The sequence below is a fragment of the Rhincodon typus genome, chromosome 17 (genome assembly GCF_021869965.1).
Source record: "Rhincodon typus isolate 14 chromosome 17, sRhiTyp1.1, whole genome shotgun sequence".
Classification (NCBI taxonomy): Eukaryota; Metazoa; Chordata; class Chondrichthyes; order Orectolobiformes; family Rhincodontidae; genus Rhincodon; species Rhincodon typus.
In genome coordinates this window covers 30,443,665-30,456,559 of record NC_063348.1, presented here as the reverse complement: position 1 = coordinate 30,456,559, position 12,895 = coordinate 30,443,665, and the positions used below count along the sequence as shown (strand labels likewise).

Sequence of the window (12,895 nt, the reverse complement as noted above, 5' to 3'; positions counted from 1 at the left end):
CCATCTCAAAACAAAAATGTCTATGAACAGCTGTTACTGCAAGTAATAGAGACATCTCATGTCCAATTCTTCTTTTGTGAAGTGACATCTTCTATTTTAAAGCTTTTCTGACTTTATTAAACAAATATGGATATTCTATAGAACTACCAATTCTTTCGATGAGCTGGCATTCTCTGAAACTCACTGTTTTGTTTACCTTTGCTTTATAGCTTTAGTCTTCCCATAAATAAAAATTAACTCTAAAATATTAACATAAACAATGAACTAGATATTTAAAACAACTTTCTAATCTTCACATGTAAAGATATCTTAATACATTACAATCCATATAGCATGAAATCATATATTCCAGACATTTTCAGCCTCAAATGATTCATTACAATAACAAAATAAAAGTACCCATACATTATTGTGTTTTCTTCATGATTTAATGCCACTAGGAATGGCTTTAAGATAGCAGGATCCCACAAAAACCAAGGAAAAGTATATATTTTTAATGAAGTCCTTGAATCTATATCACCTAAAGTAATTTAAATTTTTGATACTCATGCATATATCCATGCATGAGAACTAAGGGGGCACAATTAATCTCAGAATAAATAAATACTTACATTAATGACTAAGAACTGGTCTTCAAAAAGGCACTTTAACTGAATTTATCTACCTCTTCTACCAATTAAAATAGTATTATAAAAGGCCTATAATTTACAATACGATACTAACCTGTATTTCATGGGTTAAAGCTAGTTCCACCATCTGACTGAATGACTGGCTAAATGATGTTAGAGTATTAACAATCTCAGTTTTCACAGAGGATGCTGTTGTTTCATCTTCATCAGGCATACAGCTGTAAGGAAAGAACATGCAAAAGGTTAAATCACAATAATGGTACAAATTAAATTAACCTTTGGGGTTAATTTTCAATATATCAGGAAGAATTACAAAAACTATTTATTTTAAATTGAAACAATACAAATATGACAATAATACCCTAGTGTCAATGTTCACATTATTACAACAAAAGCAACTCTACATGAGGAATCTTATAGGAAACTGAACAATGTAGGATATAGACTCAGACAAGAACCATCAGTCCAGAGCTGCCCTGTATGATTTCTGGCATTTGCCCTGGACATGGCCAACAGAGGGAAATCTGTGCCCCACTATGTGAGTAAGGTCCTGCAGGACAGGGTAGTACAAAGATGGGATGTCCTCTTGGCACAGGACCAACAGTGGAGGCTACAACACTAGACATGCTAGTTAGGTCCAAAGTTGCCAACTGGGATAAAGCAGTCTCAGCCAACAAGAGAAATGCACAGTGTTGTAGGAAGATGGCTACATAAGTGACACCATCTTCTTTCCAACACCACAAGCTTACTCTATCTGTGCTCCTGTACTCACTTTCCACCACGATTCATGCTCTACCACTCTTACTATTCTCTGTAACATCTTCCCCACTCTCCCTCATCCACCACAGCCGCAATACCTGAAACACTGCATGTCCTCTGTGCTGCCTACTCGCTCACTCAGGTCACTTCTCCACCAGTAATAACTGTGCCACCCTTACGGTTGGAGGATAACTAATACGGCACCATTATTCAAGAAGACAGCAAGGGATAAACCAGGAAACTGGAGGCAAGACAGCCTAATCTCTGTGATTGAAAAATTATTGGAAGTAATTCTGATGGACAGAATTGGTCTGCACTTGGAAAGGCAGGGATTAATCCAGCATGGTTTTGTTAAGGGAAGGTCAAATCTGACCAACTTAACTGAATTTTTTAAACAGGTGACCAGGTGAGTAGATAAGGGTAACGTAGTCCTCATAGTCTACTTGGGCCTCAGCAAGGCTTTTGATGATGTGCACATGGGGTACAGACAGTGAAGGTAACAGCCCATGGTCTCCAAGGAAATTTGGCTAATTGGATCCAAAATTGGCTGAGTGGCAGAAAACAGAGGATGATGGATGGGGGCTGCTTTTGTGACTGGAAGCCTGTATGAGGCAGAGTTCTGCAGGGATCAGTATTGGGGCTTTGCTGTTTGTGATATATATATAGTGCCCTGAGATTACAGGAGCATTTGGACTGGTTGGTCAGATGGTCTGATTAGTGGCAAATGGGATTCAATTCAGGTGAATGGGAAATGATGGACTTGGGTAGAACTAAAAAGGCAAGGGATTACATCACGAATGGCAGAACCCTGAGAAGCACCAAGGAACAGAGGGATCTCGGTGTGCATGCCCACTGGTTTCTTAAGGTATTGAGACAGGTAGATGTGTTAAAAAGACATATTGGATACATGCCTTTATTAGTTAAGGCATTGAGTTTAAGAACAGGGAGATTAAACTAGAATGGAATCAAATGCTGGTTAGGCCACAGCTGGAGAATTGTGCCTGGAATTGACATTTTAGGCAGATTGTGATTGCACTGGAGAGTGTACAAAGGAGATTTCCCAGGACTTGTATGGGCTGGAGAGTTTCGGTTATGAAGAGAGATTGGATAGAATAGGGTCATTTTCCTTGTAACAGAGGAAACAGAGAGGGGGACATGATTGAGATGTAGAAATTTATAAAGGGCATTGATAGGGTCGACACAAAGAAACATTTCCCCTTGCTGAAGAAGTCAATTACTGGGGTCAAAGACTTAAGATAAAAAAGTAAGGTGAAGTTGCCGTAAGCTTACTAGAACATAGGGCTGCTCTTTCATTAGAGAGAGATGATAGTGGTGGTTTAACTTGAGAGTCACTACACCATCGGTGATGGGAGAGGTTGAGAAGGAGAGTCCTTCATGGTAATCTCAGCTGGTGTGGGAATTGTACCCATGCTGTTGACGTTACTCTTTATTACAAAGCAACTGTGCAGCCAACTGAGCTAACAGGCCCCCATTTAAGGCAAGGGACAAGTTTAAAGAGGATGAGCGGAAAACATTTTTCACTCAGAAGGAGTTGGGAATTGGAACTCATTGCTGGTAAGAGTGATAATGACTTTGATTCAAACAGTTTTTGCTATGATGGGACAGCATCCAGGTTGGTTGCAATCCTGGAATTCTGATATGATGTGCATAAATGTAGGATGTGACAAACTGGTCAAGAACTTTAGAGAGGAAAGGGAGGTTGGTGAAGGGGCTATAGTAACAAAAAACTGGAGTTAAGACTTGCTTATTCAGAAGGTCATGTGGTAGTTTTAAAGAAGAGTAGGACAATAATTCATAATATTTGAGAAGTAGATTTTAGAAATGTATTTAGACATGCATTTGTGACGTCAAGTCATATAAGGCTACGGTCCAAGTGCTGAAGAATGGGATTAGAATACTTAGGTGGTTGTTTATGACTGGCTGAGGGGATTTTCTTTTCTGTGCTGTAAAACTGTAAGACACTAGCCGTATAATGTCAAGTTCAATATTAGTTTTTCAATCATGTTGATATACAGCCAACATTGAGACATTGTAAAATTTCAATTCAATAGGATGACTATGACCTGTCAGCAAAATTCTGTGTTTTCAAAGATTTTCACAGTATGCCCATAATTCTATTGAAATATTTACTAAATTCTTCCTATATCAATAAGTAGATTCAGATAATTTCTATAATTTCCAGCATTTCAATAAGGTAAAAAGGTTGATTTGGTGTAAAGAGTAACCTTGCTCTGTATTAATACAGAATTGCTATAGTACTGCCACAAAGAAGACTGGTCAAAAGTATATGTATGCATATGGGGAGTTGGAATATATTTGGCTCAGTAAATTTTCATATCTATGTCTTAAGTTTTTTCTTTCCCACTGATATTTTTCAGATCTGTGGATTTAAATTCTGGGCCAGATGTGTACAACTTGGAACATGTTTACTATCTTGAAGGTTTTAGATAAATAAAGAGAAATTGATTCAAAGAGCCAAAACAGAGATGACCAGAGTGGACAGATTACGGGGATTGTCAAAACAACCAGAGAAACATGAGGAAAAGCATTTTACAGAAACAAATTGTTAGAATTTGGAATGGACTGTCTGATAGAGTTGTCAATATAGATTCAGTAGGAGTCTTCAAACAGGAATGATTAATAAATGAAGAAAAAATGCCATGTTTTTGATAAAACAAAGGGAATGGAGCTAGTCTTTGAAAGAGCCAATTGGTTATGATGAACCTTTTAGATGATGATAAGACTCCCTGTCTTATTCCTGTAACCAAGGTGTTTAATCACTGGTGTAGTTCTGATCAATATTGATCCAAAGATGTTTATGGTGCAGGGAGTAGATGTCAGAGGTACAGATGAAGGCTAAGGGGAGATGCCTGGTTTTTCACTTATTGAATATGACCATTACCTACCACAGATTTCTGCCATCTGTCAAGTTTATGTCTGAGTGTTGCCTATGTACGACTGTAAGCTGGCCTGTGCTATTTCCAATTTCAGTTATGAATGGCATTCGATCCTGTGGAGTCTTTGCTTTAGTGAGGACATAGTGACACTGGCCTCCAACAAAATAAATATCTTCCCGTATCAAATCAAAGTTTTAATTTTGCCATAATGTTGAAATGACAATTTCTTCTCTCTTACTCCAAAGATTGTGCTTTTGTTCTGGCTCCCTGATCTTATATTTAGATGTTGACAGCACCCAATCTCACCACTCCTCAACATTTAGCTCCTACTCTTTGTCTAGATGAAAACTGTGATGAAGTGTGGAGGTGAATGGTTCAATTAGAACCTGAACTCAGCAAGTTTTTGGTGAATTGAAGCTTCCTGGTTGGAATTGTTGATTATTCACATTTTTTTGCAGAATGTGGGAGTCTGACAGCATGCAAATTGACTGGCAAATAAATTATCCTTTTCTGTTGGTTGGGACATATCTAGACAACCTTTCATATTATCAGTTGGATGCCAATAGCATTGCTGGAACAACAACTGTTTGACTAAAGGAGTAGCTAGCTATGGAGTGCCATGAGTGTTGGTTGAATGATATTGCACAAAATTTAACAGACAGTGGGGGTCTCATCCACCACCTGGGCAGCTGATGCATGTCTCTGTTGGCAAAGACCAGCTGTATTAGCAGCAACTAACCAAGGCTCCTTCAACAGCACTTTCTAAATCTACAACCACCTAACAGGACAACAGCGATGGATGCATAGCATCTGTAAGTTCCACTTCAAGCCACACACCATTCTGATTTAGAAATACACTATTGTTCTTTCATTGTTGCTAGATCAAAATCCTGGAATTCCCTTCCTAACAACACTGTGGGTATCCCTACACCAAAGGACTGTGGTGGTTCAAAATAGCACTTCACCACCACCTTTTCGAGGTTAACTCAGGATGGGTGGTAAATGTTGGCATAGACTGTTGTGTCCACTCTGAGGCATCAATAAAAATTGAAAATTAAATTAATGTAAATTAATGTCAAGCACTTAAGCAACCAGTAACAGGTCCTCCCTGGAATCAAGGACCCTGGGCATAGGAATCCCAAAATCCCGCACCAATTCCTCCTCCTCCTCTTCTCCTGCACACCCACACACCCCACCCTAACTGTGTTGGAGCTCATCAGAATATGCAGCAACTTTGTTAAAGTATAGCACTTACTATCACATAGCTCAGGACACTGTAACCAAGGTATAACCATGGCATGATTAGTGTTAACTCCACCTTTGGGAAAAATTTCCAAATTTAAGCTTTCATTAAGGAACCAAACAATTTATGGGTTCATGAACAAATCTCGGAATTCATTTTCAAATAATTTAGTTTGAAAAAGCTCTATAGCTGCTGTCGACTTTATGGCAAAGTTAAAACTTTGAATTAAGCTGATAAATTTAACAAAAAAGGATCATCTTCCAATTGCTAGAAGAATCATATTTCATTCAATTTATGTTGGGGTTAGGAATGTTAGCACTGAATAACAATGCAAAAATGTCATATTCGATATGTCAAACAATGACAAAGTTCAAACTAGAGAATTTCAGTGAAAGCTGGGGAAATCAAAATTTACCTCTCAGTTATTGTCATCAGGTGACGGCATTTCTCTATTAAAATCTTTTCAAACTGCAGAGAAATAGAAAAATACACATTAAAATTGACATGCAATAGAAAATTGCCTGTACAACACAATATGTATAGCTATTTACAGTTAAAGTCTCCTCATATTTGTTGGTCTTTGAATATTCTATTGTGTTTTGAGTAATGCTCCATTATTAACTCAGCTAATCTAATATTGAAGTCACAGAAATTGCAATATGCATAATCTGCAAAAGATATAGGTCTCAGTTTTGTTTCTTATTTGAAATAGACTAAGTTGTACAGATATCGTAGATCGTGTTTTTTAAAAAAGTAATTTTCATTGTCTAGACAATCTGGTTAAAAAATCAAAGTCAGACAGGGATGAATGTCTTCTCTTTCTGCTGACAGTAGGACTGTATGTGAAATTCACTTATACAATTGCTGGCCCAAGTATGGAAGAATCTCCCATACAAATTATGTTTAATTCAACATTGTATGGCACCAACTTGGCAGAGAAATTGTACAATGTGTTGTTTGAAAGAAAACATCACATTGAGACCGCCACCTTTTGCAATTTACAATAAATTTCAATTCAATATAAGAGCAGCTACAAGCTTTGTAGAAAACATTTACAGTTCTTGCAGTGTACCAGCTAAGCCATTGCTACCATGATCTTCAGACAGCGCAGAATCCCTGTAAAGTCACACATAGTGCATATGGATTAAAAAGCTTCCCGGTTTCATTGTGACTTAAGTGTTCTTAAGCAGGGAAACAGTCAATGTACACAATTGACATAAACACAACTTAGCAAAGGAAGAGAAGAAAATCAGCTGAGATTCATTCTTCTGACAGTATTAGATAAGATACTGAAAAATGCATTGACATGAATTTATGTGAAAAGACTGTATGAGTTAGAGAAGGAGATCAGACTTAATGGTGATGCCTTCCACAGGAGAGCAGCAAGTATACATTCACAGTCTAGGTTTATACACAATTTCCACTTGGTCAGGAAAGAAAAGAACTGCTGACCTTCATGAAGTTGTACCTGATCAACATTAGTGTTATTACAAAGCCAGTAGGAAAATTAAAGTTTATTAGCAAAACATAAGCTTGCAATATAATTGCTACATTAAAACATCTTACAAAATACTGTCTGCATATAATGAGTCAGTGAGAGGATACAATACTATGAGCTTTGATGCAAATTTGCTTCAAGTTTTAACACCATGTTAGTTGCTTAATTAATGTTATGTCACTCAGTTAATTAAACAGAACATTGAATCATTTTGCTCCCACACAAAATAGGCAATTTCTCAGTGGACAGGTTATGGTTTTGAATCTACTGAGCTGAAGTCTGCAATGTTAACAACTGAATATCTGACCTTCTGAGGTGCATAATTAGCTGTTTTTTTTCCACCACAAGAGCAGAACATTTGTGTTTAAAAGCACGTTTGCACTTTTATAATCTCAAGCCTGACATAGATATTATGTTAAATTTTAGGTTGAAAGTAATTTTCAAGTAAGACTTCAAGCTTTTATATATTAGAAGAATAAAAAAAAGTATTATTGTTATTATTAATCAGATGTATTAACCTTTCAAATAAAAATGTACATGATCAAAATGGCAACTTGCAGTTAGATAGCATTTTTATTCTCATTAAGCATCCCAAGGCATTATCAAACACATAACTTAAAACTCTGTCAATATTAGGACAGACGATCAATAGCTTGATCAAAGGGAAGGTTTTACAGAGTGTCTAAAAGGCTGAGAAGCGTGTACAGGTGGAGAAGCTTGAGGAATTCCAAAGTTCATGTCCTAAACAACTAAAGGCATGACAAAAAATTGTGAGCGATAAAAAATTAGGAAATGTAAGAGATTAGCATTGGAAAAGCACAGTGATCTTGGAGGATTGTAGGGCTGAAGGAAATAAAGATGCATATAGTGATAGGGCTTGATGTTTGTGTAAATAGTCTTTTCTTTAGCATTCCATTCAGAAGTCAGACCCTGTACAACAGGAGCCTCCTTCTCTGTAGTCTTATAATTGTGTGCAGTGTAACAATAAACGTACTAAGAAGCTACTAAAAAGTCAGGCCTGAGCTTGTATCATTACCTGAAGAACTCACAGAGTAAATGATCGAACATGGTGATAGTGATAGAGACAGATCCAGGGTAGAGGGTGCTTTTGAATCTGAAGAGCCATGAGGCAAGATTGAGCAAACATGAGACAAGGTTGAACAATGAGGCAAGAGAGTCCTTACAAAATTATGTCAAGACAGTGGCTCAAAGGCTCACCCAAAGTGAAGTAGTGTAGCTGAAGGTTTACTCAGAAGAACTGAGGCAAACTGAGAAGTGGGAGCACGTAACCCACCGCAGTCGAAGGATAGTCTTTTGAAGGAAAAAAAGTTACAAGTAGTGTTAATGATTCTTCCTTGAAAAATACGATATTTTGCCTGGACTTGAGAATCTTCAGCATTTGACATCAAGCTTATGTTTATCATTGCCATCTGAAGGTCAAGTTGTATTACTGACTAAGTTATATAAATTGAGGATTCATCAATGAGCTCAAGCAGGGTGTACTGGTCAGTTGCTAGCTTATCATTTGCATTTCCTTACAAACTTTGTTGCTTCTTCAAGACTGACCTCTCTTCAGTGTTAATGGTGGTGTCAAAAGTTCAATAATCTGAAACACCCATTAACTTTGTTTCTCTGCACAGATGCTACATAACCTGCTGAGTATTTCTAGAACCTTCTATTTCTTATTTCAGACTTGTAGCAAGTGCAGTATTTTACTTTTGAGTTACAAAAGAGTGTGATAAAATTTGCAAATGAAAGAATGGTGCCAAATTAAATTCAAGACATCAGAACAAAAAATGGCCATCAAAAGTATTCAATAAATGGTATTGAGCTAGTTGGATGTGATTGACAAAAATAGATGGTGTTTTTAACACTTGTTGTCATTGCAAATCAATAATCAATACTCCTAACAATCCAACTACTAAATTGTTTCAGTGCAAGATTGAGGCTATTGTGCTGATATTGCAGTGCTCCTATCATAACTTGTATCTTAGACTTCCAAGACACAAACACAGAATATCAGAAAACTTGTTTGTAAGGACAGATCAGATTCCAGACTCCTTAACTCCGATTGAAGATGAATAAAACAAGCACAATGACAAAAGTAAATCTGGAACACTATCTCAAGTTGAATAATGATGCAGGCAATAAGTTAACAGCAGGCAAGTTCATGATTACTGTCAGTAAGCACTTTATCAAGGAGAGTCTAATCAATACTCATAATTGTTTTCTGAATAGAATGGTAGTGACAAAATCATTAAAAAATCACTCAATAATCAGCTAAGATTCTTCAATCCACAATCATATGTCAAATCTCATATCTTGGTTGATCAAAGGTCTTCAATGATATTATTCTTTAAATATCCTTTTATTCCAACATGGAGCAATCATTTTCAGATGTCATGACTGATCTAGATTTAACCAAAAATACCTGTTGAGTATTATCAATTAATTGTGAAATCAGTAAAAATGGCGCAGAAATGGGAGATAGTTATTGCAGTAATGCAGGTTGGAGCTGTATGTTGAGATCATGGTGAAACCCAGACACACCTAAGTCACCTGAATTGCCTGGCAAGTCAAATTTTTCTGAGGGCAATTTTCCAAAATCTGGTACACTCCAAAAAAGACACCAGCTCTGAACTAGAGTCAGACAGTCAGAGGGTTTCCATTCACTTGAAACCTTCTATAACTTTTGGGTAACTACTAATGCCTGTCCAACTACATCCTAGTCTCTGTTAACCCCAGACCTCTAGCCAATTTCCACCACTCTGACTATCCCCCAACACCCTCCCCAAACTCCAATGACTTGACATTCCCTGACCAGCAATAAACCCTTTATGACATCCTGCGTAAAACCCCAGGCAAAAATCTGCCCTCAACCCAACCTTTTGACCTATTCTAAGTATTTTCCTACTTACCTGCCATTCCACCACCTCACTCAAGTAGTACCCTACTCCTCCTCATTGTGACTGAGGGACCTTCTGCATGTGCAGTGTTTGCTGTACTCTACGATTCGATATAGCCTGTAAGATCTCAAAACACTCAGTCTGACAATTAATGGCTGGAGGATCAGTATAGCTGCTGAAGACAGTTCAGGGCTTTGGTACTTCCATGACATTTTCAATGGCTGTATGTGATAATTCTTCATTAGAGCAGTGTGTCACAGAAAGTGGAACAGGAGCATATGAAGAATTCTGCTCATTCTTGTCTGGAAGTAAGTCAGGAGCTTGGCACATTGCATCAATAACTGGAGAGTGAGGTATTGTAGGATTTTACTCTTGCAAAGCAAAAATGTAACTTAAGATAAATGTCTCCTTTGAAGAGATTATTTAGAGTTGGATGCATCCAGGCAATTATGTGCATTAGCCATCAAGAGGCAACTTTATTGCAGAACAAAAGGAACCTGAGAAATGTTCTCCTTTCTCTGAAATGACTGAATGGCTTGAACAGGAACTGTCATATTGTTAAATTATCAATCTCATTTTCAAATTCAGACACATGCTCCCGAGCAGTATCTACTGCTAACACTACAAGGATGTCATACTTATGATTTTGAAAAATGCAAAATTGTGTCACATTTATCCATTAGTGTTCCACATCATCCTCTAGTTGTTTATGATCAGCAAATATGTACACAGATAAACAAAATATTGTGGATGCTAAAAGTCTGAAATAAAAGCAGAAATATCTGGAAAAACTCAGCAGGTCTTGCAGAAAGAGGAAGACAGAGTCAACTTTTCAGGTTAACGAGGTTTTCCCAAACCTGCAAATATATTTCAATAAAAGAGCTAAATACAAATGGTGGTCACATTGCTTAATACACCGGAGTGATTTTCTGAGGCCAAGAAGAGATTTCTTAATTTGCTTACCAGCATTGCATTACCGAACACATTTAAATACACTTAGATGCTGGTAACTTCAGCAAATGTGGCTGGTCTGAAGATGGTGGGGTGGCTTATTGGAGGGCCTGTTGTGTTTTCACATTCCTCAATAACTTAACATTTAGCCCGGGTTTTGTTTTAAATTCATTCACTGGAAGTGGGCATAGCTGACTTGCTAGCATTTATTGCCCATCTGCAGCTGTTCTTCAGACGGTGGCTAACTGTCTTCTTGAACTGCTGCAGTTCATGTGCTATCGGTAAACCCACAATGCCAATAGGGAGGGAGTTCTACAATTTTTATTTAGTGACTTTCAAGGAACAGCAATATATTTCCAAGTCAGGACAGGGAGTGATTTGGAGGGGAACTTGCAGGTGTTCCATGTAACTGCTGCCTTGTCCTTCAAAATGGAAGTGATCATAGGTTTGGAAGGTGCTGTCTAAGGATCTTTAGGGAATTTCTGCAGTGTATCTTGAAGATAGTACATACTGCTGTTAATGAGCGTCGGTGGTACACAGAGTGGATATTTGTGGATGTGGTGCCAATGAAGGAATCTGCTTGTCCTGGATGGTGTCAAGCTTTGAGTGTTGATGGAGCGGCACTCATCAGGCAAAGTTCATCTCACTCCCAACTTGTGCCTTATAGTCGGTGCACAGACTTTGGTAGAGTCAGGAGGTGAGTTACTCGCCACAGTATTCCTAGCCTCTGATCTGCTCTTGCCACCAATGTAACTATGTTGTGAGTCCTGTTGAACTTCTGGTCAATGATAAACCCGAGGATGTTGATTGTGGGGGATTCACAGATGGTAACACCATTGAATGTCAAGGGGTGGTGGTTAGATTGTCTTTGTTTGGCGATGGTCATTGCCCAGCATTTGTGGTGCGTGAATGTTACTTGCCACTTGTCAGGCTAAGCCTGAATATTGTCCAGGTCTTGTTACATTTGAACATGGACTGCGAGATCAGAGGAGTTGTGAATGGTGCCCAGTATTTTGCAATCATTAATGAAAATCACCATTTCTGATGCGATGATGGAGGGAAAGTCATTGATGAAGCAGCTGTATAACCTGTCCTCTTAAGTTTAATAATTCTGTCATTGTCATGATTTAGCTTACCTCTCAGTATTAAAGGTTTCATATTGTAACTGCACAATGAAATATCTAAAAATAATTAATCTATTGTTACAGAATTTTAAATTCATTAGATGATATTAAAATTATATTATTTTGTTTCTAATACTGTAATTCAGAACTAAGTTGAATCAATCACCATTACCTGTTGTATCTCCGCTGAAGCAGTCCTAGTGTAACTGTTGTATTCACTTATCAACGATTTGACATGACAGTTCATCCTCACGGCTGTGCAATGAATCCATTGCCACCTGTTTTTTTCAAGCTTGTAGAAAATGTTGGACAGTTCTGTGGTTATTGTCCATGCTCTCTTCAATAGCGTCTGCAAGCTGTCTTGTAATTTTTGCTGAGATGTTATGACTAGCTCATTGAGTCCATCACCATCCACACTGATGGGCTTTGACTGAAGTATGCACATGCACTCACATTCTGCCATTAATCTCAAGTCCTCCATCCAACGCTGCACAGAATCCATTTGTATCAAATGCATGCTAGAAAAAGAATATCATGAAGTTATATATTAAAAAAATCAAAATTAATACTGGCACTGTCATAGTCTTTTTTTATGTTTCTAAATCCAACGGTCCCCAACAATTTCTCTAATTGCACTGATGGACTTATGGTAATAACTTCATCAAGCATCGGTATTTTCTAACTGATTATGCTTCAATTCTCTGACAATAGACCATCATCCTGAATAGTTTTGTTAATCTTCAGTATTTATTCCACTGTCATACCATGACTGTACCATAAAATCAAGGAAATTTGCATTCAAGTCCATTTCAGTGTACTATGCTGTTACACTAAACATAGGTTACCTCTGTCTGTTTAACAGTGTGA

General features: G+C 37.6%; 1 protein-coding gene across 1 annotated transcript in view; it reads right to left on the bottom strand.

Moving 5' to 3' along the window:
- Positions 1–12,545, bottom strand: part of LOC125485251 (protein inscuteable homolog) — a 206,231-nt gene extending 193,686 nt beyond the window's left edge. The window contains exons 1-3 of the mRNA XM_048607220.1: positions 12,201–12,545; positions 5,965–6,017; positions 724–847 (exon numbers count right to left, since the gene is read on the bottom strand). Coding sequence (XP_048463177.1) covers positions 724–847; positions 5,965–6,017; positions 12,201–12,545 — 522 coding nt within the window. The remainder of the gene's footprint in view (positions 1–723; positions 848–5,964; positions 6,018–12,200) is intronic.
- Positions 12,546–12,895: the final 350 nt, after the last annotated feature.